A 27,217-nucleotide genomic window follows, 5' to 3' on the forward strand; every position below is an offset into this window, starting at 1 on the left:
GAAAATAGCAATGCATATTACTAATCAAAAAATAAAAATTTTGATACATTTACGTTAAGACATGTATAAAATATTTTCATGTAATATGATCTTTACTTAAAGGAACACTCCACTTTTTTTGGAAATAGGCTGATTCTCCAACTCCCCCCCGAGTTAATAAGTTGATTTTTACCGTTTTGAAATCCATTCAGCCGTTCTCCTGTTTTGGCGATATCACTTTTAGCATAGCTTAGCATAGATCATTCAATCCTATGAGACCAATAGCATCCCGCTCAAAAATGACCAATTTGTTTAGATATTTGTCCTTATTAAAACTTGACTCTTCTGTAATTATATTGTGTACTAAGACCGGCAGACAATGTAAAGCTGCGATTTTATAGGCCGATAAGATTAGGAACTACACTCCCATTCCGGCGTAATAGTCAAGGAAGTTTGCTGCCGTAATATGAACGCATCGGCTTATCGGCCTAGAAAATCGCATCTTTACATTTTCCGCCAGTCTTAGTACACGATATAACTACAGAAGAGTCAAGTTTTAAATAGGACAAATATCGAAACTCGCTGGTCATTTTTGAACGCGATGTTATATTGGCCTCATAGGATTCAATGATCTATGCTAAGCTATGCTAAAAGTGATATCGCCAGAACACGAGAAAGGCTGAATCGATTTAAAAACGGTAAAACTCAACTTATTAACTCGGGGGGGAGTTGGAGAATCAGCCTATTTCCAAAAAAAGTGGAGTGTTCCTTTAATATTCTAATTTTTTTATTTTTGGCATAAAAGAAAATTTTATAATTTTGACTTATACACTGTTTGTTTTGCTATTGCTACAAATATACCCATGTCACTTAAAAGTGGTTTTGTGGTCCAAGGCCACAAATGATTGCCATCTTGTTTTTTATGTCTTGATTTGGTTTAAATGGGTCCTATTATGGTCTTTTACAAAGTCTTTATTTTGTTTTAGGGGTGCACTAGAATATGCTCTCATGCTTGGTGTCAGGTTTATGGACTGTTTGTTCTGATTTTTCCCAGTGGCTCTGCATGTGTTTCGACCCTCTATACTGCACGTCAACGTTACGGCTCTGACACGGTGACCAGAGCAGTTTGCGGTCACTTGAGTCAATGCTTGTGTTTATACCAACCGCCTTGCGACTCGCTGAAGCATCCCAGAAGCAGTTGTCCATACTACATTGCTAAATTTAGGCTAATCCCCCACCTCGTCCCTCCCCACCCGTCAACGATTCAAATTTTCGTAGGCAGGATTTATGCTGTGTAGTCCAAACGAGCTGTTCGTTGTAGTTCTTGAAAAGGGATTTTTTAAAACTAAATATCTCCCTTTGGAGTGGACTTTGAGATTTGTAACTTTGTAGATGTTTTTTTTTATGCCCAAATATACACACCGCACTCTGACTAAAATTCAAAAAGCATAATAGGACCCTTTTAAAATGTTATTACGTTCATACATAAACATGTTAAACACCTTTGTATCCATATAATTTCCCTAAAATAAAAGGTGTTATCATATTTTAGCACATTGTGCTTTGTAAAATGAATGCTGAATAGGTCTCCATGAAAATAGAGCCATATTTGCTAAGTGGGATACTGAGTGTGCATCTGGCCTGTTTGATTCAAAGGTTCAGTTCAGAACATCGGGTTTATCAACATGAGGCAGCTCATTCAAGTGAACCTGAGTAAACTCTGCCAGCTCTAAATACACTTTTGTGGTAGCTTTGTTGACTACTTTGTAATTTTTTTTTTTTTTTTTTTTTGCTTTTCTGCTAAGGCTTTCAAGGGCATATTTTCCTCAGACCTCTGGGACCTCACGTCACTGAGCATTAGCATTGGTGGCTTTGAGCTTGAAATAACATTTCATGCATGAGATGTCAAGACTTGTGTCATATATATCCTGAGTGAAAGAGGCAATCCCTCTTCTGAACCAAGTTTAAAACATGCCTAAATGATAAAAAGGCTGTCCAACTGAATGGTCCATAAGAAAATGTCTACTAACATAGGCGTAGCTATAAAATAGACCCTGGGAATATTAGATAACAGGTCATATTTGCACATATGTCTTTTGCAAACATCAAGCAAGCCTCCAATTGGGAATTAATTTCTGTGTGCCATCTGGACTTTTTATTTAATGCCAGATTCTATTTTTTTTTTTCAACAGCGTATATAGCCCAAATAGGTGAGCTTCACTCATGATTTTGTAGAATTACAGTCACACTCTTCAAAAAATAAAGGTTTTAAAGGAAGTTTTTACAGTGATGCAGTAAAAGAACCATCTTTGGTTCCACAAAGAACCTTGCATACCACTTTTCCACCAAGAAAGTTTAAATGCTGGTTCAGAGCCAGAGCCTAGTTTCAAATCGGTTCTTTGTCTTTCGACACCCAAAGCCCCAGCTCAGAACCAGGAAAAGTGGTTTGTAAGCGTAAGTAGCACCAAAACATTGCTGATCTACAGTAGTCAACATTTGAAGTGGATCAAATCTTTTAAAACAAAAACTTTTAAAACAAAAACAGTACACTCTAAAAAAAATGGCCGTGAATTTAACGGTAAAAGACTGTAAAAATGCTACAGTAAAAACCTGTTAAATGGTTAAAAGTAAGTTTCCCTACTGTAAACGGTGAGAAACTGTATTGGACATTGCATGTAATTTTACGGTAGTATACCGTTTTTGGAAGTGGAAAAAGAACATAAAATTTACAGTGAGTAACCGTAAACTGACATTCCCATAAATCCTTGCATTACATTTCAAATTTGATGTTTTTTTTTGTTGTTGTTGTTGAAATAACAACATAATGTTGTTGTTTTTTTTCATATCAGTTTTGTTCATTAGGGTTGTATGTTCCATCTAATGTTGTTAAAATGTTTATTGCATTATTTCAGTTCCATGTGTGTTACCATGATGGTGTTTTGAATGACACTGTGCACCTTATATGTTAGTATTTATAAGCTGCTTGTGATAGGCTTTGGTTCATTATGTGACTTTCTTATCACCCACTTTTGGTGGTTATCAGTGGATTTCAAAGGTACAAAACAGATTTCAGCACTTAAATAGGTTGGTATATTAACATTATATCCGTTAATAAAATTATGGTATTTAAATGTAAATTTAAGTTTAAACTGTAAAACCTTAAACACTGCTACAATACTTTTTTACAGTAAAATTCTGGCAACCACAGCAGCCGTTTTTTTTTCCCCGTAAATTTTACAGAATTCTTTTTACAGTGTACCATTACTTTAATATATTATCTGAATTATGAACACATTGGTTTTTAGTGCAAATAGGTGTACCATTTACTGCACTTTGTTATTCTATTGTTATTCGTTGTTATTCTAAAACCCACCCAATTGCTACTCAGAACTGGGCCAAAACTAGTCCAATCGTGGTTCTCTGGTAAAAAAACATGTTCTGGTGGGGAAATTTTTTTTGCCCGGGTTACCCTGGTAAATTTAACCACGTTATTGGGTTTAACCCGTAGACATGAAAAACAACCCGCGGGAACAGTAGCCCAATCCCGCAGGAAAAAATGCAAACTTGGCAACACTGTTACTGTGAAAATACAGCTACTGCTGCGTATTTATATACAAGTTTCAGAATCATTATTATCCATGTAAACACACCATGTCAATATTTATTATATAAAATATATCAGTTTTATACACATTATAACCGTTACTCGTTTTTATATAATTTCCATCATGGTCAGCAATTTTATCCCCTAAATAGAAAATAAAAGAGCAAAACTTAAGAGTGTTACCAAGGAGACAAAATTGCCAGTAATGCCATGAAATGCAGACATGATCAAAATATATTAGACCTTTCCAGTTAAGTTGTCACTTTATCAAAAATATATAAATATATAAAAAAAAATGAAAATGATGTCCATTAACAATTAATTGGACATTGTTAGTAGATAAGTTAAACTAATGCGTATGAAAAGTGTTTCAGGGACCAAAAACTACTTATAGTTGTCATTTTAGTGTATTTTCGACTTCTATGTGTGGACAGAGATGGAAAAATGTAACTGTCAGGAAATTGTGTATGGTCGCAATGATAGATATCAATAATATCTTCGCATTAGCAGAGCCTCCTCCGTGTTGATTGGATGGATGATCGGCGCGGTCACATAAACCGTCAATCAGCTGGTCGTCATGGAAACAGATAGGCGCGTAAAGTACTGTGTGTCGGCGCAAGTCTCTGAGCGCGGCAGATCTGTGAGGGGATTTATAAACGCTCTTTGAATCTCATCGCCCTAGACAACCGTGAAAATAGTTTACGACGGTGCTCTTCACTTAACAGGTAGGTGTTTTAACTTCTCATTCGTTGTACGTTGTTGTAGGACTTTTTAATTTAAGTTAACCTGCTGTTCTGACTCTGATGTGTATTTTATCATCATGAAGATGTAAAAGTAATGTCCGTTTACGTTCGTCACAAATTAACAAACGCAACAAAAATATCCAAAATATGGTGTTATAGGAATAGTCTTCGAGTTTTGAATTTATACTGAGATGTATTGTAGCATGTCATTTAAAAAAAGTGTTGGGGGATAAAGTTATTTGCCTTTAATTGTATTTTTTGTTCACTGTTAGCACCTGTTAGCAAAACACCTACTGAATTCTCTGTCTAAAGGATGTTTTAGAGAGATTTTTCACTGGTGTCACACCCAGTACGAGTTCATGTTGTTTGTGCTGTAAACATTGCACAGCTCATGTGTCGTCTCTGAGTATGATCAAATATGATCAATAATTTGTTAAAAACCTTATCACTGAAGACGAATCAAGCAATAAATGTTTCAACCAACAAGTAAAATACAGAAAAAAAACCTTTAACTTCACCAAAACAATGTTTTGTGTTGGTTTGCAGCATCTCCACACCTTTAAGCTGACAATATGTAAGCGGAGAAAACACCCGCTTGTGTAATTGATCCAGTATTGCCAGTGTGGACTATTATTGACTTTGGCTCTGTTTGATTAAGTATGTCCACACAAGAGTCAGAATTACCCGACAGTCAGGAGAGAGTGGGTTTGAAGAGAAAACTGACAGGTCCACCGAGACTTTTGCTGGGGAAGTCGAAATCAAGGGAGAAACTGGAAGGTAAATCTCAGAGAAGGCAAAGACAAGCTACAAGTTGTGATGGCACAGTGGAGAATAATGATCAAGAAAATGATGGAAATGAGTCCTCACTTATCCACCACAGCCCGCAAAAACCTTCAGAGGAGAAGGAACCCCAGCCAGATGCTTCAGGAGATACCTCAGGAATTCTTGTAACATTGGAGAAGTATGAAAGCAAAGATGAAAATGTGGAAAGTAAAACACAAATGACTAGAAGCACTTCAAAAACATCCATTAAACGGACGTTTGCCTCACTCCTCAGGTGTGGAAAGAGGAATGAATCAGAGGGAACAGAAAACAAAACTCTGAATCCTCAAAAAACAAAGAAAAACAGAAACAAAGCTCAACACAATATGTGCAACTCCACGGATGAGAATAAACAGAGTGATGCAACCAAGGAAGTTCCTAATGGGAAAAGTAAAACGAAGGCTTTTTTCACAGTATGGCCCATTTCTAAGAGATCCACCACATCCAGTGTCAATCTAGGAAGGGGATGTAGAGAGCAAGACAGTAGCATGGACAAAGGTTTGACATTTAAAAAGATCTACCACATCTTTCCGAGAAGAAAGAAAGCACCTTCTATTGATCAGTTTGAGTGTAATGCTCCCAGTGAATCACAAACAGAAGTAACCGATCAACTAAATCAATCACCTGCGGCTGCTTTGAACATTTCAAGTATTGAGAAAGAAGAGAACCAAAAGGAAAAACAAGACATAAATGCGGAAAGCATTCCAGAGACATTTACATTTAGTGCAGAAGTGAGCGTTACCACAAATATTGAATCTGACCACATGGATGAGAAGAAGGAAATACGTCCTGACCAAGATGTTAGTTTAAATGAAGAAGAAAGCCAAGGTGTTTTGGATTCTGAGGTTCCTCCATCATGTTCCAGTGGCCGTAATTTCGACTCTGAGCTTCCAGGCACATCATCAGGTGGTGATCTGCTAGTCTTAATTGAAAACCCTATTAAAAATGATGTCAAATGCAGGCCGGTGATTACTATAGAGCAAGCATACTCTTCAGAGGAAGAGAATGTGAATGAGGCACCATATTTTGACGGTCTTACAGTGAATGGGTCCTGGCAACATTTAAGAATAAACAGCCTAACAAACAACACACTGCATCCTTCTGACCTAAATGTGTCTCCTGAACTGGACCACAGCCGTTGTAATGAGACCTTACTGATTCAGACGGCAATGTCTATGGTGCAAGCAGCCATTCGTGGCGCTGTGGAGCAACTCACAATCGAGCAGCAGCATAATCAGATAAGTTTGGACCATGCGTAAACAAACACATATTCATATTCTTTATTCAGCAGATGGTTTCATGTTTCTGTAAGATGGTATAAATAAAGCTGTGTGTATGATGGAAAAAAGAAGAAGAAGAGGGATTTAATGTGATTTAAATGTCAGATGACTTTTGAGTGTGTATAAACATCGCTTGTAATGATTAAATTATTGATGTTAGATTGTGGGAAGGTTTGTAATTATATGTAATTTTAATGCTGTAAATTTGTACTTGCATGATTGACCTTGTTATATATACATTAAAGGATTAGTTCACTTCTAGAATAAAAAATTTCTGACAACTTGCTTACCCCCATGTCATCCTTTCATGTCTTCCTTTCTTCAGTCGAAATTAAATAAAAATGTATATACTTTTAAACCACAAATAGCTCTGAAATGCGCATCCATGATGTCGCTAACGATTATTTTGGTAATCGAGTAATCTGTCTACTATTTTTTGACAATAAAAATAGACCTAAACAAACAATAGGCTTTAGAATTACTTAAAATACATATATAATAGCAATGAGGTAACAATAATTAGTTCAAATTAAGTATTAAAAGCAAGTAATCATATGGTTTTATTGAACAAAACTGTTAAAATACATAATGTATTATAATGCAACTAATGTACATTATGCATTATAACAAAGGGCGCAAACGCCCTGATGACTGTTTTTACATTTTAATGTGGGATCTAATCCTTGTTTAATATTGATTAAACAACATTTAAATTTTCCTTTTAATCATTAATATCTGGCCATTTCTTTACAACAGGAATGTTACAGCGACTGTAATTTTTTAAATATGTTGACATATTTATCATTCAGAGTGAGGGGTTTGAGCTTTTATTTTGAAATCGCGATAAACAGAGATGGAGTTTGAGATGCTCCACACGATAATGAAAACACTTATATAGTCCGTAGAATGCGCCACTTCGGTAGTTTGCTGGTTACTTGAGGAATTTTACTTGAATTCTTTGTGACAGCTCTACTTAACACATTACGTAATGAAGTTGGAAGAGTTTTTCATCTGTGAACTTCGGTTAAAAAAGGTAGAGTAGGTTGAAAACATCTAATTTTCTCGTCCACTTAAAAATTTGCGTTTGCGTTTGACTTTCTTTGCATGTTCGCTTTGTAAACACTGGGTCGGTACTGTCGCCTACGTCACACGTGACTTTTCCAACTTTACTATATATACAATAATGACCAGTCATTTAGCTAGACCCTTATTCTTCGGCTGGGATCATGTAGAGCCCTTGGAAGCTACATTGAAACTCGAATTTGGACATTCAACCTGTTGCTGAGTAAATTATCAGGACATTTTTATTCTGAAAGTGAACTAATCCTTTTTTATACTGCAATATCATTTTCCATGTTACTGCAGTCTAGTTTCTATAGCAATGAATATCCCCCACATGACTCTGAGAAGGCACCGAGCCACATGTTTATGATATGTTGTATGAAACTGCCGTGCGTCAACATTTAGGGCAACGTTTTTATGAAAATAAGTGGTCTGAGAACCCAGGTGTGTGCATTGGATGTTCTTTTCATATTTAAATAAGAGCCTGACTGAAGCCTACAGTGAAATTGTTAGATTGTATACTGTACATCACAAGTGACTGTATACTGTACATTACAAGCTTGGGAGTAACACTAAATGATTACACAGAGTTGGCAGCAGAGAATTAGTTTGTGTTTGTGACTACATGCTACTCTCTTGTGGCACCAAGATGTTACTACAAGATGATCAATTATGAGAGTTGAGCCAGAAATTCTGGCATTGTTTACCCTTATGTTACAAACCTGTATGATTTTCTTTCTTCTGGAAAACACAAAAGAAGATATTTCAAAGAATGTTTCAACACTTCTTGTCCATACAATGAAAGTCAACACTGAACTCTTGACTTGCACTGTATCCACCTTTTTCCTTAACGTTGAAGTAAGCCTATAGGTGAGACTTTTGGTTCATTATCCGCTATAGGGAAATAACGAGAAGAATAACAACGGTTAAACTGTTTACAAACCAGTGTGCTCATAATTAAGATAATACATTAAAATAATATGATAAGACACACCAATTTGCAATATTAAGGAGCAAAACTAAAACAAAGATAGCTGTAAGTGGATAAATCAGGAAGCCACACCCATAAAATTTACAAATTGCTATACCCAATTTTACGGAAAGAAAAAGGTGGATAGGCCCCTTAAAAAAAACTGAAAAAATATTAAAAAATGTCATGTTTTTGTGTTCAAAGTTGTAAAATAAAATCATACAACGGGTGACATGAGGGTGAGTAAATGATGGCTGAATTTTGTGCCAAAATAGCAAATATATGACCAAAGCAGATGCATTATAAAACACAGTTTATTCAATGTGCCATTTATTTAAAAAAATACCCAAACACATTATCACACAATGGCACCGAGTGCTGATGATGAAGAAAATCGAAAGGGACTGTTTCAATGCACTACACAAGTCACACAAATAACACAAATGCAAGTTTTGCTGTTTTAAAATACTCATCACAGTACACCAGCCTCAATTATTCAATGAATGTAACTGCAAAAAGTGGTGCTTTGACAGTTCAAATACAGCACAAAGAAACCATGTCTACCATCAGTGATGTCTTGAAATTGATAAATCATTCTAAATAAAACATTTTGTCATCTTAGCTCTTGAAAATGACTTGTCTGCTTTAGAAACATGACTGAATGTGCCATTGTTATTTTTGTCAAGAAGTGTTATATTAGACATTTACAGTGGCATTGTCCCATCTTTGTAGCTATGTCTGGGTTTATGTAAGATTGTTAGCAAACTTGGATTATACTCTGTGTTCCATACACAATATAATCATGAAAGTCTTTCAACATATCAAAAAGCTTTTAGAAAAGCACCAGTTGCACACATTCATTTGATAGATTATTCTGATTGTGTAGATGTCTTGGACAACTTTGCACAAATAGGCACTGTTGACTTAACTCGAAAAATGAAAAACAGCTGGATTTGGTTCAACTGGCTGAGCAATAGTTTAAGTGCTTTTCTTTACAGAGATGTTTGGCAAAAAGATTCTAAGGCACTGAACCAGTTTCGTATAGGAAATTCGATTTAGGGAAGAAATCATTTCGACTCTACGCTCAGTCGGTTTCACTCATCAGGCCACAACCCACAAATAAACAAGAAATAATCACTATTAGCTTAAGCTGGCCTCTGAAAATAATTAAATCTTTTGATTGTGGTCAAATGTGGCACTTCATAGTGCTATTTGAGTTTGATGCGTGTGTGCTTGTCAATCTATACTTCCTTTGAATATATTATTGATCCAACAGTGTTCAGTCATCCAAGAGTCAGCAAAATCATTATACAACAACACTACAATCATCAACACTAAGTTTTAAACAAAATTCTTGTATGCTTTAACACTGACAAGGACTTTTGTGACAGGACAGAAGTGCTGAGGCAGAAAACTAAATTTGTTAAAGGACAATTATGGGTTTGATAAAAGTTCAGCTCAATCAACAGCTTTTGAAGAAAACACAAAATAATTCTGACTCGGTCCGTTTTCTTAAAAAAAGCAAAAATTAAGGTTATGGTAAGGCACATTAGAATGTAAGTGAATGGGGACCAATTCTGCAGGAATTAAAAGCTATTTATATTGTCATGAAGGCAACATTGTAAAACTGGATACAGCTTTACACAGAAAAGATTCAAATCATGTTAAAATATGTGACCCTGGACCACAAAACCAGTCATAAGTTGCACGGGTATATTTGTAGCAATAGCCAACAATACATTGTATGGGTCAAATTTATAGATTTTTCTTTTATACCAAAAATCATTAGGATATTAGGTAAAGATTACTTTCCATGAAGATATTTATTAAGTGTCCTATCGTAAATATATTAAAACTAAATTCTTGATGAGTAATATGCATTGCTAAGAACTTCATTCGGACAACTTTAACGGCGATTTTCTCAATATTTTCATTTTTTCCAGCCCCCAGATTCCAGATTTTCAAATAGATGTATCTTGGCCAAATATTGTCCTATCCTAACAAACCATACATAAATGGAAAGCTTTCAGATGATGTATAAATCTCAAATTCCAAAAATTTACCCTTATGACTGGTTTTGTGATCTGGAGTCACATATTTTGTTAATGTCTTATTAAAACACTGAGTATATTAATGTTTATGGATTGCCCCCATTTACTTCTATTGTAAACTCCTCACTGTAACCCAGATTTTTGCTCTTTTTTTAAAGAAAAGGAGGAACATGTGGAAATTAATTTTTGTTGTAATCACCATTACAACACAAATGCTGTCGACTTAGCTTTAAAAGAATAGTTCACCCAAAAATGAAAATTCTGTCATTATTTACTCTCCCTCATGACGTTCCAAACCCATGACCTTTGTTCATCTTCAGAACACAAATTAAGATATTTTTGATGAAATTCCAGATCTTTCAGACCCTGCATAGACAGAACCACTGATGTCACATGGACTATTTTAACAATGTCCTCACTGCCGGTATCAGTAGCCTCATGGGCACTGCGCCGCTGTGTCGGCAAGTTCAACGAGTGTCCCAAGTTTGAATCCCGGCTTTAGGAATTTTCCCGATCCCATGCCAATCTCTCTCTCTCCCTTTTCACTTCCTGTCAGTTCTTTACTGTCCTATCGTAAGGCAAAAACAACCTTTCTGGGCTTTGAATGTGTCCGTTGCGTTACTGTCTATCCAGGGTCAGAAAGCTCTTGGATATCATCAAAAATGAATTTGTGTTCTGAAAATGAGCAAAGGTCTTACGAATTTGAAACGACATTAGGGTGAGTAATTACTGACAGAATTTTCATTTTTAGGTGAACTGTTCCTTTAACTTATATTAAATCCAGAATATGCCTTTAACAGACATTGTGTGTTCGCATGAATGAATGTCAAACACTACGTCATTCTACAGTTACTGCGTCCACGCTCTCCTGAGAGACCTCAGAGTCCAGTGAATAGCAGGAGCTGCCGTTATCCTGAGTGTCCTTGGCTGCCTCCTCTCCCGTGGCTGCGCTAATATCTGGCTGGCCCTCGCAGCCGTGAAGCAGCTGGCCGCAGAAGCGGCTGTAGCGATGGTATCGCAGAGGCTTGCCCACATGGGCGAACATGTGCTCCTGCAGCTGGCTCTTCTGCGAGAAGCGAAGATTGCAGACGGCACAGGCCATCTTTCGCTTTCGCGTGAAGGCTGCCAACGGGCTGCCGCTCCGTCCGGTCCCACCACCTCGCCTGAGTTCCACAGCCAGCTCATCTGCCAGGGCCTGGCTCTGCCGTAAGGCCTCCTCCAGGCTACCAGAGTCTATGCGCTCGTGAAGAGGCCGCCTCTCCTCTAGAGACTTGTGCTCCCTGGTTTTGTCCTCTGAAGGGCCTTCCATCAGACCGCTAGGCTCGAGGGCACAGGCTGCGTGGGTAAATAGGTGCTCTTGTAGGCCTTCAGGAGACAGACAGCGTTCACCGCACCGGGGGCATAAAAGCGCTAGAGGGCCATCTTTGAACAGACCTGCTTGACAGGGGCTCACTTGGGTTGGGGAAAGAGAGCAAGGCTCTTTTTCGCCTTCCTGTTGTTCTTCCTCCTCTACCCTTTCCTGTTTGATTCGTGCTGAAATGTCAGAGTCGTCCCCCGAGGCCACTGAGGATGCGGCGCGGAAGCTTTGAGGCTGACGCTCAGACGCAATGCCCTCCAGGCCAACAGCGAGAGCTAAACGGCCATGTGTGCGATCGGCCCTAGCGCTGGAACGGCCGTCCTCAGGGTCCCGTGAACCTCCAGCCTTTAGGCCAGAGTTCTCTTTGTTGGCTAGCTGTGAAGAGATCTGGATGCCGTACAGGTTGGACATACGGATGGGCTCAGAAGATGCATCTGGGCCGCCTTCGCCTGTTTTGCGGCAGAGCTGGTACGCGTGGAGAAACTTGATGCCTTCTTGAAGTCTGCCCTGGTCTACGGGTTGTTTGGGACCCATGCCAGTGTACATGATGTGTAACAGGTAGCTGAAGACATCTGGTTGAATATCTGTGGGCTGGATCTTGATGCACTCACTGGAAAAGCAGGAAAGTCATTAAAAATACAATCAGCAATTTATTATTTCATTTAAAGTATGTTTGTTTTTTGGCCATTTTTGCCTTTTATTAGGATAGGATAGTATATGGGCCATTTTACAGAAGTGGTGCAAACTGCTGTCCCACAACCAAAGTTTTCAAATCTCAGAAGTTTACTAAGATCCTTCTGTTATCTATTAAAATGCACAATAATATTTAAAATATCAGTAAGCTTAATATATGTAAAATCATAATTTATTGGGGACTTTCAATTGAGAGGTGGCTGTCCTGAACCCTAACTCCTAAAAGTCAACTTATGAAAATAGTATTTAAATAACTTTTTTTTTTATTCCCATTGTTTTTAAAAGTATCTTTCTGATTCAAAAAGTGAAATTAAAAAAATTGAAATTAAAATTTTATATTTTCTTTGTAAAAAAATATTTCATTTCACTACCGAAACAGTATATGTTTTAGACTGATTTTAACTACACCCCTAAATTTATGATCAAGAAATATTCCTGTGTCCCTCTTTCTCATAGCTACAAGGTACGAGTAGATAGACCCCATCATTTTGAGGTAAATATGTTCAAAAGTCTGAAAAATCTGTTTAACTTTAAGAAACGTCACTACTGAACACCTTTTTTCTACAATTAAGCAGACTTTTTTATTCCATAACATTTAGTTTTAATATGTGTACCACTGTCCAGAACTGTGCCAGCTAACCATGTGCTGATTAGCATCTTTGAGCTAGGTTCAAAAGTATCTAAAATTGTCACTACCGAAACATTTGGTGGCGTTTCTGTAGTAACATCATGTTTTTTTTTTTGAGGTGTTATTTCATAAAATTGTCACTACCGAAACGGTTACGACCAAAACATGTCATCAATGTTTCGGTAGTGACGAAAGGGAACATATAATAACATATACTGAATTATCAGCTAAGATGTTATGATAGTTTTCGGTTCAATGTTTATTCAAACTAATGAATCCTTAAAGGAGCTTAAAGTTCACTTCCAGAACAAAAATTTACAGAAAATTTACTTACCCCCTTGTCATCCAAGATGTCCATGTCTTTCTTTCTTCAGACATAAAGAAATTATGTTTTTTGAGGAAAACATTTCAGGATTTCTTTCCATATAGTGGACTTTTATGGTTTAAACTGCATCTAAATGATCCCAGCTGAGGAAGAAGGGTCTTATCTAGCGAAACGATCTGTTATTTTCTAACAAAACAATGACAATTTCTATACTTTCTAACCTCAAATGCTCGTCTTGTTGTGTATTCCGGTTCAAGGCTGTTAGGGTAGGTTGAAAAACTCCCATCTCATTTTCTCCTCCAAATTCTCCTCCAAAATCACCCTACATCGCTTTAGAAATACCAACCCAGTGTTTACAAAGTAAACATGCAAAGAAGACCAAACGCCCTTTACAAAAAAAGGTAAAGTATGGAATGCACAGAGTTCATGCAGAGCTAGACAATACAAGCGGTTGAGGTTAAAAAGTATATAAATTGTAATTTGCTTTAGAAAATGACCGATTGTTTCACTAAATAAGACCTTTTTTTCTCGGCTGGGATTGTTTAGAGCCCTTTGAAGCTGCTTTTAAACTGCATTTGGGAAGTTCAAACTCTGGGGCACCATAGAAGTCCACTATTTATTTATTTATTTATTTATTTATTTTATTTATTTATCTGGATCCCCATAAGCCACTACAAAAGTAGTGGCTATTCTTCCTGGGGTCCATCAGACACAACAAAACTACATTAATCCACAACAACAAAAACCACTACAAAAACATAAAAACCCAAATTTCATACATAACATCAAGACCAACAATCCACTCAGTACTGTGCAATTAAATATTTTTTCAACAATTTTTTAAACCTCACTTTACTTTTTAAAAAACATGTAATGTTCAATGGCAATTCGTTCCATGTTTTCATTCCTCTATACATTACAGTCCTTTGCTTTGCATTAGTTTTTGAAACCGGAAGCAAGAAATATCCTTTTGATGCAAGCCTGGTGTTAAAATTATGACTAGCACACTGTAAAATCCAGCAGTTTACCTTACTTAGAAATAATTAGTTATTTTTACTTAGTTGTTATGTTTACTAGGTTTTATTAAGTTACAGCTACTTTCAAGGCAAAATAAACAATTTACTTACTGTTTTGAGTGACACTTACTTCAAATAATTAAGTAATCACAAAGGAACCAATGACATTAACACAACAGTAAGAGGCAGCAGTGCGCTAATTTGTTGCTAATATGCAACATAACAACAGAAGAAGAAAAGAAAAAGGAGGCGGGGCAATTCTTAGCCTAATAGACTTTTTACTAATTTCCTCCACTTTGGAAGTCATCTTTTTCTAGTTGCATTCAGTTTTTTCCCAAAGTTGTCTTGAATGTTAAATTGTCAACACAACTGAAAAATTAGAGAGAGCTCACTTAATAAATTGATGTTAATTTTCCTAAAATATTTTTTTTTGATCTCACCATTATAGTGGTTAGTGATCCCTTTAGTTGGGCACTTGGAACTTCATTAAAATGTTTATAATTCTCTTTCTATTGATGCAACATGAAGTCAAAATTATTTGGTTTCAAAGAAAGAGAAATAATAAATAAGATTGCTTTAAAAAGATGATCTTATTTAGAATTAAAACATTTGCTTGTGTGCTTTTAATGTTAAATAATAATAAACTAACGCTTTATGATAAACACCATGTGAAGCTTTAATTGGGGTTGTTATAATCCTTTACTGTTTGTGGCAATATCTTGCAATCAGCCGCATTTGAGTCAGACACAGATTTTAACATTCAGCACACTAAACGCAACAATGGTAACAATTCCATTTCATTTATTTTTATAAATTGTAACAATAATCATTTTATTTGCTCTTTTTGTTGTGCTACTGACACAAGACAAATAAAAATCAAATCAAATAAAAGCAAATAAAATCGGCAAATACAAAAACAACAGTAAAACAAAGCAAGTTCATAATTTATTCATGCCCCAATGCATTCTGGGAGTCAGTCATTCTAATTAGCATAGTTGCTCTCAATGTTGCTCAGATTACAGATTCAATTAAGTTAACAAAACTTAAATGACTCAAGCTAATTTAAATCAAAGTGAGTACGGAATACTTTAACTATATTAGTAGATAATACTTAAATTACACTAAATAAAGTTAAGTTAACATTACTTAATTGAATTAAGGCAACGAGTTTGCACAATTTAATTAAGTAAGATCAACAAATCACTTTTTACAGTGCATTACTATACAAAAGTTGACAATACAATACACTTGGAACTCGTGATACAGAAATATTACACTATATGGAGAGAAATCCTGAAATGTTTTCCTCAAAAAACATTATTTCTTCATGGCTGAAGAAAAAAAGTAATGAACATCTTGGTTAAAAGGGGGTGAGTAAAATACCTGTAAATTTTTGTTCTGGAAGTAAACCACTCCACAAATATTTGATTCAAAATACAACAAATCTCATACATTACACTTGAAACAATGTTAAAAATGTAATTGTTATTGATTTACCTCTGAAAAAAATGTTAATAAAACAGCAAAAAATATATTTACAATGTAGATGTAAGCAAAATCTTAATAAGTCAATTTAACCCTTCTAATTAAATTATCATTATTGTTTCGGTATTGACAAATTTGGGGAGAGGACAAATATTCCAAAACTTTCAGAAAATACAATATGAGAATTAACTGCACAATAGAAATGTGGAAAATTTGGAAGATGTTTCCAACTCTGACTTTGGACCAATTCTGTAGAATGGCCCATATACTGACAGGAAACAAAGTGGGAGAGAGAGGAGGGACAGGATTTGGAAAGGACCATGAGGGGCTCAACCTCAAGGACTCAACCTCGGGTTGCCAAAAGCGCAGTGGCGCTATATGCACTGCTCACAAGGCAATCAGTGCCAAATCAAGCTATCTTGACTTCCTCCCCACGCTTATTTGATTATCAGAGCATGTAAGCATAATGGGTACAAGATATAATAAAAACAGAATTTTCACTAACCTGGACTGGTGGATGAAGATCATTTTGAAGTAGTTTGAGAAGGCAGCAAGGACTGCACGATGAGCCTTGAAGTATACGTTGCCAATAGCAACAGTGCAGTCACACAGAAATCCAAACTCCCTTTGGACATTCAGCTGCTGCAGGAGGAACAGGCTATGGCCAGACACGTCCATCTCAACCTGTTACATAGAACATACATACATGCATATAAGACATAATTTTTATGCATGAATTGTTGTTACGCTGGTATTAATAATACTAGCATTTACCCATATTAATGAGTAGTTTATTCATTCAACATTTCTAGCAACATAAAAAAGCAATTTATACAAAAAAACTAAACTACGATCTATGATGAAAATGCTTGAAGTTTCTGTTTTTTGTGTGTAATTGTTTTTTTAAACATATAGAAACCTTACTGATATTAATAAATATCTTATATATAAAAAATATTATTTGATATTTTTAAGAGAAATTGCACAGAAAATGTTTTTAAAATGCATGAAGCCAACATAAATACCAAGGCACAAACTATATTTCTCTTATTTTTTTCTTGTCCCAAATGTCTCTCGTTATGATGGACCATCAAGTGCCAGAACTAACCAATGAAGTGAGTCTTTCTGAAGAGCCTTAGTTGACTGAGTAACTGGCGACCTCTATCGATCAAAATAGCCGTAATATTTTAACAATTTTAGAGAGAACACAGCTGTTTACATCTGGATAGGATTGCCTTTTTTACAGTGAAACCTACTATGACAATGCTTTGGTAAATGACAAATGACATTCCTCATAACAACATATTAATCTGAAATTCCGTAAGAACTACGTTGTACGTTTTTATTAAAACATAACTTAATCCCCAGCAGAATGTCATATTGTATCATTGTATTCATTTGACTTTCTTAATATGAACGCAGAAGCACCAGCGACTTGCTTGTATTTAATGTTTACAGTGTAACATATTTCAAATCTTTGCATGCCGACCTGACCAGACAATACCTGACAGCGATTTCTTAAAATCATTACACAAAAGGACATTTACAAACAGCAATTATTCGTCGCATAGAAAAATGACATGAATGAATGGATGATAGCCTACACAAAATAGCGTGTAGGAGCTATTTAGTTCATGCTTGTGTAATATGCCTGTTCTGACTCCCAGCAGATTTGTCCGCGACAGAATCATAATAATTTCCACACGTCTGGTCTACACCGATCAAGTGTTGTCGAAGAAACGGTGTACGTTTTCATGCACCTTGGCCAACAAAACATGCATGTACCAGACATAGCACAGACATAATGCATTCACACGGTCCCAAAAAATACATTCTTACCAACTATACGACAGAAACGGATATAATTTCGTGTTTGTTGCAGCAGGAAAATTCTCTTATGGTCTCGCGGTTCTTCCTAAGCGATTGACGGCTTAGCTTGTTATCCGTCACGTGACCGTACTGTACATTAGCTGATCCAGACGCACACATAGTGGAAACATACAAAGCAAACGCTTTGCTTGTGTTTACATGCTCGTTCGTTACGTTTCTCGCCTTTTGTGTCGAATGATGACTCGGGAGCATATATAGACTGTAGCAGTTATATCTAGTGTGGAAAAGTCGCTAAACGAATATGCGTTAAGTTGAATAGACGAGAGAGCAAAGCCAGTTCTGCTCTCCAGAAGGATCATCTGACAGATCTAAGGCGCTCATGAAATTGTTTTAGTGTAACACACATATCTAGGAAGACCTCTAACAATTTAAACACTTGAAAATTACACGTTTTTAAAATCTGTTTTATAACAATTATCACATATGATAGAATACATGTATCTAAACAGGTGGATTTTGGTAGGCTATAATATGTCATTAGTTGTCGTGTGAATGCGTTTGTGTAATGGTATGTAATGGTAATAACCTTTTTTAATTGTAAAATAATTCTTGGACACAGGTTAGCAAGCACTCAACTGACTTTTTATGTTTTATATATTTTTGAGAATTGCAATTATATAAAATGTAACATTTAAAACTAAAACATTGTTAATGACCTATAAAAGCTATATGTGATAATGTAAATAAATAGTCATGTTTACATCAAAAATAAGACTTCTCATTTCACCAAAACAAACTTTTTTTTGCAGAAATTCCGTTTTCTTGAATGCTTGGCATGATGGTAATGCCAGCTATACAGAAGAAAGCTGTTTTTATTATATAGCCTAACCGTTGTAATGTATACACGTTAAACCCAAATATTTTGGAAGTAGTTACTGTGGGAAAGGTGCGAAATGTAAGCTAACCCTATTTCGTTTTGAGCACGAATGTTACCGCAAGGGATCGTCCTGAAGAGCATATTTTCATACATGGTTTGGTTGCATTTTCACTGTGCTGCGCGTGCTGGGGCGTGCTGGATTTGCGTGAGCGGGGCCGGATCTCAGTGCGGTGATAGAGCTCGCAGAGCGGCTGTGCGGAAGTTCTTTCATCCGCGCTGCACAGAAGGGGCTTCGCCCTCGAGATTAGCTATTCTCGTCCCAAGTTTTCGCTTGGACGAAGGCAAAAGAGGTGGAACTTCTTCGCTCTGTGTTTTAACTTGAATTCTGTCGTTCGCTACAAGTTAGCGCCCATTACCGTCGGTGAGTATTTTCAGTGTGTTTTGCGTGTAAACACGAGCTGCAGTAATGTGAAGCTCATAGCGTATGTGCGGGAAGCTGCGCGGGGGTGGCACTGCATGCTTGCGTGAGAGATCTCCCTACGACAATGGTCAGATATATTCTCTTCTGCCGTCTATTAAGTAATAGATCATTTAAAAACTTTACGTTGTCACTAAGGTCAATCGTATGGTCAGATGTGTAGCGTGTTGTCCAAGTAGTTTGATTTTACTTTTAAGTGCGGTATGATTGACAGCCACAACGCCCGCATGATTCTGTCTCTAAAATAGGCCAATGAGAACGCGGGGGCGGGATGTAAACCTCTCTGTTTGGCTTTATGATAGAGCTGTACGACGGAAACAAGTACTATTTAAACCAACTCTTACCAAGATTATTTATCATATGAACACAGTTTGTCTCTTCTGTCATTTGCTTTTTATTTTTTTATTTGAATGGTAAAAAGTTTGCATAGAAACTGAAAAATCCACTAGTTTCCATTAATTATTATAGCCCAATCGAGTTTATTGACCAAGTTTGCCCTTATAAGGACGATGATGGTTAAAGAACATTGCAAAATATATAATTTTTGTTTATTTTAAATATTTTGTTTTCAAATTTCTGAAACGAAGCAAGGAAAATAGTCAAACCTAAAATATTTAAACCTGTCATTAAATCTAACATATTTAAACCTATTATTAATTTTTTTTAATGCTTTCTTATCCTCTATTTATATTTTGTTTTGTTGTTTCATATTGGCAAATGGCGATGACTTATTCTTTTAGTGTTACATCAAAGTACGATGGATGAAGGTGGGTGTTCAATTCTGACTCGATTTCTAGCTGATCTGTGAGTTTGACTATTTTAGCTAGATTTTTTTTACATACACTACAATTCAAAAGTTATTTTAAATTTCAATAATATTTCACAATATTACTGTTTTATTGTAAAATTTAAATAAAAATAAATAAATGCAGCTATAGAGAGCATAAGAGACTTTTTGAAAAGCAGTTTAATGTAATTTAGATATTTTAGCTTGAATTAGCATGCTGTACTTTAAAAAAGAAATCCCCTTTTTAAGATACAGCCATACACATTCACACGTCTTTGGCTGTTTTTGGGTGTCCTGTCATGAGTGTTGTGTTTTTAAGGCAGCATGTCAAGTTAAAAATAGTTCAACTTTTTAAAATATATTTTGAGATCTGAGCACTCCAGTCCATTCCACAGTTATACCAACTCTTCATTCTGCAATTGAAAACATAATATTCATGATATGTAACCCTGGACCGCAAAACCAGTCATATGGGTCAATTTTGTGAAATTGAGATTTGTACGTAATCTGAAAGCCGAATAAATAAGCTTTTCATTGATGTATGATTTGTTAGGATTTGGTCGAGATACAACTATTTGAAAACCTTGAATCTGAAGGTGCAAAAAGTTTTGATATATTTTACGGTAGGAAATTTACAAAATATCTTCATGGAACGCAATCTTTACTTAATATCCTAATGATTTTTAGCATAAAAGAAAAATGTATAATTTTGACCCATTCAATGTATTTTTAGCTATTGCTATAAATTTACCCGTGCTGCTGGTCAAGGGCCACATATTATCATGATAGTCATGGCTACAGGGAGTCCTCAAACCTGGGTCTTGCTGATGTATTATGTTTTCTTTATGATTCTTCACAGGGTAATGGCAAGGCCAAGCCACAGTGAGCATGTCCTGCAGCAGCTCAACAACCAAAGGGAGTGGGGTTTCCTCTGTGACTGCTGCATTGCCATAGGCGACATTTATTTCAGGGCCCATAAGGCCGTCCTGGCGGCCTGCAGCTCTTACTTCAGAATGATGTTCATCCGGGATCAGCAGGGGACTGCACGGTTTGATCTCAGCAACATGCAGATCAGCGCAGAGTGCTTTGATCTCATCCTGCAGCTCATGTACCTCGGCCGAATCGTCGTGGATCACTATGAATTCGACGAACTGAAATCATCTATGGCCTACCTACAAATGTACTACATCCCTGACTCACTTGAGGACCTCCGAGACATCCGAACATCCAACCTGACCCCCTCGTCCTCTGCATCGTCATCTTCGTCATCCAGCTCCTCGTCCTCATCCAGCATGGTGGGAAGCAAGATGATGTTCGGTGTTCGAATGTTTGAGCAGCAACGACCAAGCCCTTCTGAGAATGAACGCGCACCAAAAGCCTCAACCACAACTGCTCGTCAGACCATTAACATCTCAACTGTCAGGCCTGCTGAAGATGTGGTCATACCACACCCTCCGCCACACTCAGAGACCATTGTAGACCAGCCATGTGACTTAAGGAAGAGAACGTCAGGCCGAAGCTCTGCCATGAAAGAACGTCCCAGATTTGGTCGTACGTACACTTGCGACGATTGCGGTTTTGTGTTCAGCTGTGAAAAGCTGCTCATTGAACACATTCTCACGTGCACCAATCGCAAAGCTTTCCAAACACCAAAAGTCAGCAAAGAGGTTTACGGCGATGCTGGCAAAGCTGAGAGTTCGACCTCAGAGGGGACAGACGAACACAGAATGGTTTGCAAGGGCGAAGACGACTGGTCAGACCACAAGCCAGACACAGAGTCTGTGATCAGGTCCGTCGCCACTGGCATGGACGGCGAAGCTGCCTTCTCCAGGAATATAACCATTAAAGTGGAACGAGACGACGATTCTGAGAACGATTTGGAAACTATAAAAGTCGTAAAGGTAGGGAACCTTAACGTAGGGAGCTGCAAAGTTCGTACCAGAGCGTACAAAGACAATCTTGCAGAGCAGATGAAGTTTGACAGCGAGGAAGAGGCTGGAGTATCCGCCATGGATGCTTTGGAGGGTCAAAGCTCAGGGATAGACACGGATCCAAAGGTGCACCGGATCAAGGAGGAAAAGCAAGATGGCGCATGCATACCGTGTGAGTTGTGCGGAGCCCTGTTGACGGAGGAGGATCAATCCGCTCATTACATCTCCAACCACATGGGACATATCTGCGCTTGTGGAAGGTGCGGCCAAGTTCTTATTAAAGGCAGGCAGCTGCAGGAGCACGCTGAACGTTGCGGTGAGCCCCAAGGGGGCGAGACAGACTCCCCAGGTGAGGATTCGCTTTTGCTTGAAGATGCCGAGGCTATGGAAGAAAGCTTGCTGGAAGGAGCCGACCTGGGCTTTCGATGTCCACTCTGTGGGCTAATATTTGAAAGTGAAAGTCTTGTGGTAGAGCACACATTGGCTTGTCCGGAGCAGGAGGCGTTCCGGCCCGTTTTGTTGGAAGACGGTGGTGAGCCAGACCATAGGCGCAAGCATTTCTGCGCAATTTGCGGCAAAGGCTTTTACCAAAGGTGTCATCTACGGGAGCACTACACTGTGCACACCAAGGAAAAGCAGTTCACCTGTCAAACCTGCGGAAAACAATTTCTGCGCGAGCGGCAGCTGCGGTTGCACACTGACATGCACAAGGGAATGGCGCGGTACGTCTGCCCCGTGTGCGATCAGGGTACGTTCCTCAAACACGATCACGTGCGACACATGATCTCTCACCTGTCTGCCGGAGAGACTATCTGCCAGGTGTGCTTCCAGATTTTCCCCAGCGGCGAACATCTGGAGAAGCACATGGATGTGCATCTGTACATCTGTGGCGTTTGCGGAGAGAAGTTCCGTCTCCGCAAAGACATGCGGAGCCACTACAACTCCAAGCACACCAAGAGACAATGAGAAGACTCTCTCTGCAACCCTTGAAAATAAGCCATACTGTAAATGTGAGAACAAACCTATGCACTTAGACACCAATTGTAACCTTTACAACTGCACTTTCTATGTGTATGCAAATTCTGGATGTGTTGCTCAATGTTTTTGGTGGGATATAGTGCCTCAAGCTTTTGTCTTCATTTTCTTAAACTTAGAGATGGATATCCAGACACTGGTTGAAGGTAACCTTGGGTTTTTAGACTTTTATGGCTTAATATAACATTAATTATGTATCTTACACAAATATGTCGTAGAAAACCTGTGAACTATTTAAGTTATTTAAAATTTCACGTCGTTTTATACATATTTCTAACTATTGGATGTGCCATTATTTTAATGACGTGGAATGCTTGCACTCTGTGAAATGTTGGTGCTACCTGTTGCTACTTTTACCGCTACACAACTCTGAAGACAAAATACTGATATGAAAGAGCTTTCAGGTGGTAATGAATATAAGCGGTAGTGTTCCCAAATTACAGACTGCAATACCAGTCGGTACTGAAATTTTAAAAACGTACATTTCGCACTAACATTTGAGTGCTATTGAACGGTTTAAGAATCTGCTAAACTACGCTCAAATGTTAGCGAGAAATTAATGTTTTTTCAAATTTCAGTACCGACTACAGGTAGTGCCAGTAGCTCACAGAGTGCAAAATTTCACGTCATTGAAATAATAGCGCCCCCAATAGTCCAAAATCTATCTATAAAATGATGTGGATTTTTTTAAAATAACAAATCTTTCATGGGGTTTCTAATATGTGTTTGAGAAAGAGACAATATTCATGTTATGTTATTACATTAAACCATACAAGTCTTAATACCTGGGGTTTCCTTTAAGTCTAGATATTGACTAAATCACACTATCAGTGGTGTTTCAGTTGAAAATGCTATATAGGTCTGTAGGTATAAAACTAGCCCATGGCTAATAGTTTTACATCCAATAAATAATATCTGTTCATGAAGCTTTAACGTTGGTGCACATTGGCTTGTTCAAGTTTATCAACATTTTAACTTTAGTATTTAAGACAACTTTTGTCAAAGGGGTCATTTGTTTATATTGGTGGTGCTTTTTTAGTGAACACAAGCACATATAGCTTCCATTTTGTCATAATTTCAAGTAGCTCTGGTGTTGTTACCTGTCACAGTCCTGCATTTTCAATCACGCTTAAAGGGATAGTTCACCCAAATTAAGAAATTCTATCTTATACTTACCCTGAATCTTTATGACTGACTTTTTTCTCTTGAACACAAAAAAAGATATTTTAAATAAACTGCTTTTGTCCATACAATAAAATGTACTGGGGACATTGTTTAAAATATCTTTTCTTTCGTTTCCAAAGAAAAGAAAGCCAGATTTGGAATGACACAAGGGTTTTAGGGTTTTCGTTTCAGGCTAACTATCCTTTGAAAGCACAGAGATAACAGAGGAGAATAGATCGCTAGTAGTATGTGGGCACTTTTCCCTCCTTGAACACTAAAATACTGTCTTTTATAAAAAGCAAAGAAAAACACTCTTGGTGATGCCTTTCAGCTAGCTGTCCTTGCTAAATCATCACTCATACAAATCCTAGGAATCTATGCAAACTGTTGTAAATTCAACCCTAATTTAGCGTGTGTTCACATGGTTCATGTGAACAGAGTTTCATGGAGTAAAACAACATTTATTGTGTGTAGTTATTTCAGTATCCCAAAGATATTCATGTCATATAAGCAGATTTATAAAATCTTTTGATGATATACAATACTTATCAACTGCTGTTTTTGTTCAGAGCAATCAAACTATATGCTTTCATTTAGGGTCCATCTAAAGCTTAAATGGGCTTATAAGAGGTCTTAACATTTCAAATATTTCACACCTTGTAGAATTATTGTGGCTTGATGTGAAGTATGTGGAAATGCCATAAAATGCTTGCACAAGGGTGTGGGGTAAATTATAACATGTTTGTATTAATAAACAAGCACTTCGCCAATTGTCTGAAATATCCTGTGAAATAGCCAGGTTGGTTTGTTTTTTCGGTTTTGTGTTTTTAAAGTTTAATCACTTGACATTTATACAGAGCAGATTTTTGAAGCTGTGATCCATGAACCAACAAGGCCATGAGATCATACAGATTATTCTAGATGCAGTTAATGATTGGATTAAGAGCAGGCAGTCTGGCTAAACTTGTGACAGTTGGTGCTCCACGCTTTTGTATGAAATAAGTTGTCACATATAAGTAAACTGACCTATTCAGGCTTACATAGCTTAATGACTTAATATATGGATTGTATAAAAAGTATATCAGAACTGTGTTACAGTGGGGTTTATGCAGCTCACTTGTATTCTTCATCTGTAGTTACATTTGTGATGGGTTTTTAAACAAAAGAGTTATTATTACGGACCAAAGCAAGCAAGTTGTTTTAATTTACAGACAAACAGCTCAGACATTTGCACTGGCTGTTCAGCAATGTATTTGGGTTGTGTTGTGATCTAAACCTAGTGAAAATATTTTTGGCGTGGCAGAAATATTGTAATGAATATATGCAAATATTGTTTTTTGATCACATTTTGAAAATTTCCTTCAGTGTTTCATAAATTCTTGGATTTAAGAAAAAATAAAAAATAAAAATTGGTGATTTGTGTGATGTGTTTGACACAGAATTCAATGAAATGCACAAAACGAATGATTCATTTATTATATTAAGTATTCTCTGTAGTCAGACTACAGGCTGCCTGCTGAATTATTACAACCTTCTGACTGTGGGATAATGGCAGCGTAATATTTGCCATGCAAATGATCATTCCAAACCCATCCGGGATATGTTATCCCTGTATTTAACCGACCGTATCAAACACAATAGCTTGCATAGATGAACCCCCTCTCAAATGAAGAACAATAATTTAAAAAATTCATTTTAATTAGCTTTTTTTAAATGCCTTTGCAATATCAAATTTGTCAAAAATTATACTTTCTTTCTAAATGTTTTAAATGAGAATTCTGTGCATTGTTTACTGAAGTCTTATTTAACTTGTAACACAATAGCTTGTTTAATTTGTCACATTGAACATCTGCATTGTGTGACAATTCTTTAGCATGGGTTATCATGTGAAACACTGTGGCAGTTAAATGTTTTGCTGATGTTCAGTAGCTGCACTGATAATAATCATCATAACTGAGGACTCTAGAAGTATTTTGCTTCTGAGTTGGAACAAGGAGCGTTTTGTGTGAGTCTCTAGGAAGGCAGAAACATAGTGAACTAATCAAACACATGGGCCAAATTGAAGTGTTTGTTTGTTTGTTTGCAGGATAGTGCCATCGCTAGCCTCTAGATGGTGACATTTCTCTTATTCTATTTGACTCCTAAATTGTGGCCTAGAGGAGCTGTGTAGTAGGCTATGTGCCTCTCTCTGAGAAACAGGTTTGACGTAGGGAGAGGTTCATACAGAAGATGTGTATAAATGCTGTTAGGCAACCTCAATGCTTAACTCTACATATCAGCACACAATCTTCCCTCCCATACATAGCCTGTGTTTAGCTATAATTATCTACTTAAAATGGCTAAACAGGCTCTATCTCAGGCTCTCAAATGAGTTTATGTCTGGTTAAAAGCCTTTTAATGCCTACATGTTCTCCTAACAGCTCGACTGCCTTTGCAGCCAGTGAGCTTGTGGTTTTGGAAACCATCTCTAGATGCCTGGAAACCTCTTGTGGCGCTCACTGTGACGCATACAAACTCTGTATTTGTCCAACCAAATTAGTTTAGCATGGAAGGAACTTTTCGTTCTCAGTGGGTAAATACCTGACTAAGACGTCAGGAGCTGTTTAATAAAAAGACCCTAGATTAGAACCAAGGTTTTCTTATTAAACAAACCGTAGGTTACTTTAAACATTACACGTAGAGACATTTTAGCAAGTGGCAAATCTCTTTTGTCCCTGTAGCTCAGCTTGTTTGTTTATTGGAAGCGCAAAGCAAGCACTCTTTCTGGCTGCCTGCTCTTGTTTATGTGCTTACGTGTTACTCTATGATTATCCACTTGGTGGCGGTGTTTTAGGCTTATATCCATATGTTTGCAACTTTATGAACAGGCCTCATGAGTGCATAAGCTTAATGTGCTTGACTGACAAGATGCACTCTACTAATGAATAAGTAATAGTTATGTGTTTTCATATTACATTATATATTGTAAGTTTAAGGCCAGCCCAGCGTTTCTAGTCTTTCAAGAATACAGTAAAGAGCTGCTAGAAGACATTTTAAAGTATTGTTTACATCTCTTCCAGCACTTGTTTTTTTTTCTGTCGTAACGTAGTTCCGCTGCTAA

The 27,217-nt window shown here is 37.2% G+C and overlaps 3 protein-coding genes across 4 annotated transcripts; 2 read left to right on the top strand and 1 right to left on the bottom strand.

Annotated features, from left to right (window-relative positions):
- The first annotated feature begins 4,214 nt into the window (after positions 1-4,214).
- LOC141348694 (uncharacterized) lies at positions 4,215-6,965 on the top strand. Its single transcript, XM_073852968.1, has 2 exons — positions 4,215-4,308; positions 4,873-6,965. The coding sequence occupies exon 2, from the start codon at positions 4,986-4,988 to the stop codon at positions 6,405-6,407; it is 1,422 nt and encodes a 473-aa protein (XP_073709069.1). The 5' UTR covers positions 4,215-4,308; positions 4,873-4,985; the 3' UTR covers positions 6,408-6,965.
- A 309-nt stretch (positions 6,966-7,274) lies between these two features.
- zbtb25 (zinc finger and BTB domain containing 25) lies at positions 7,275-18,014 on the bottom strand. Of its 2 annotated transcripts, XM_073852970.1 has the most exons (3): positions 17,855-18,014; positions 16,521-16,699; positions 7,275-12,478 (listed from the first exon to the last, which is right to left on the bottom strand). In XM_073852970.1, the coding sequence occupies exons 2-3, from the start codon at positions 16,691-16,693 to the stop codon at positions 11,350-11,352; spliced, it is 1,302 nt and encodes a 433-aa protein (XP_073709071.1). In that variant the 5' UTR covers positions 16,694-16,699; positions 17,855-18,014; the 3' UTR covers positions 7,275-11,349. The 2 variants fall into 2 exon arrangements, with proteins under 2 accessions (XP_073709071.1, XP_073709070.1); XM_073852969.1 differs by lacking the exon at positions 17,855-18,014 and having other exon boundaries at positions 16,521-16,723.
- A 961-nt stretch (positions 18,015-18,975) lies between these two features.
- zbtb1 (zinc finger and BTB domain containing 1) lies at positions 18,976-25,529 on the top strand. The gene is made up of 2 exons (XM_073852966.1): positions 18,976-19,143; positions 20,847-25,529. Exon 2 carries the CDS (start codon positions 20,851-20,853, stop codon positions 22,882-22,884), a length of 2,034 nt encoding a protein of 677 aa, XP_073709067.1. The 5' UTR covers positions 18,976-19,143; positions 20,847-20,850; the 3' UTR covers positions 22,885-25,529.
- Positions 25,530-27,217: the final 1,688 nt, after the last annotated feature.

The sequence above is a fragment of the Garra rufa genome, chromosome 13, assembly GCF_049309525.1.
Source record: "Garra rufa chromosome 13, GarRuf1.0, whole genome shotgun sequence".
Lineage (NCBI taxonomy): Eukaryota > Metazoa > Chordata > Actinopteri > Cypriniformes > Cyprinidae > Garra > Garra rufa.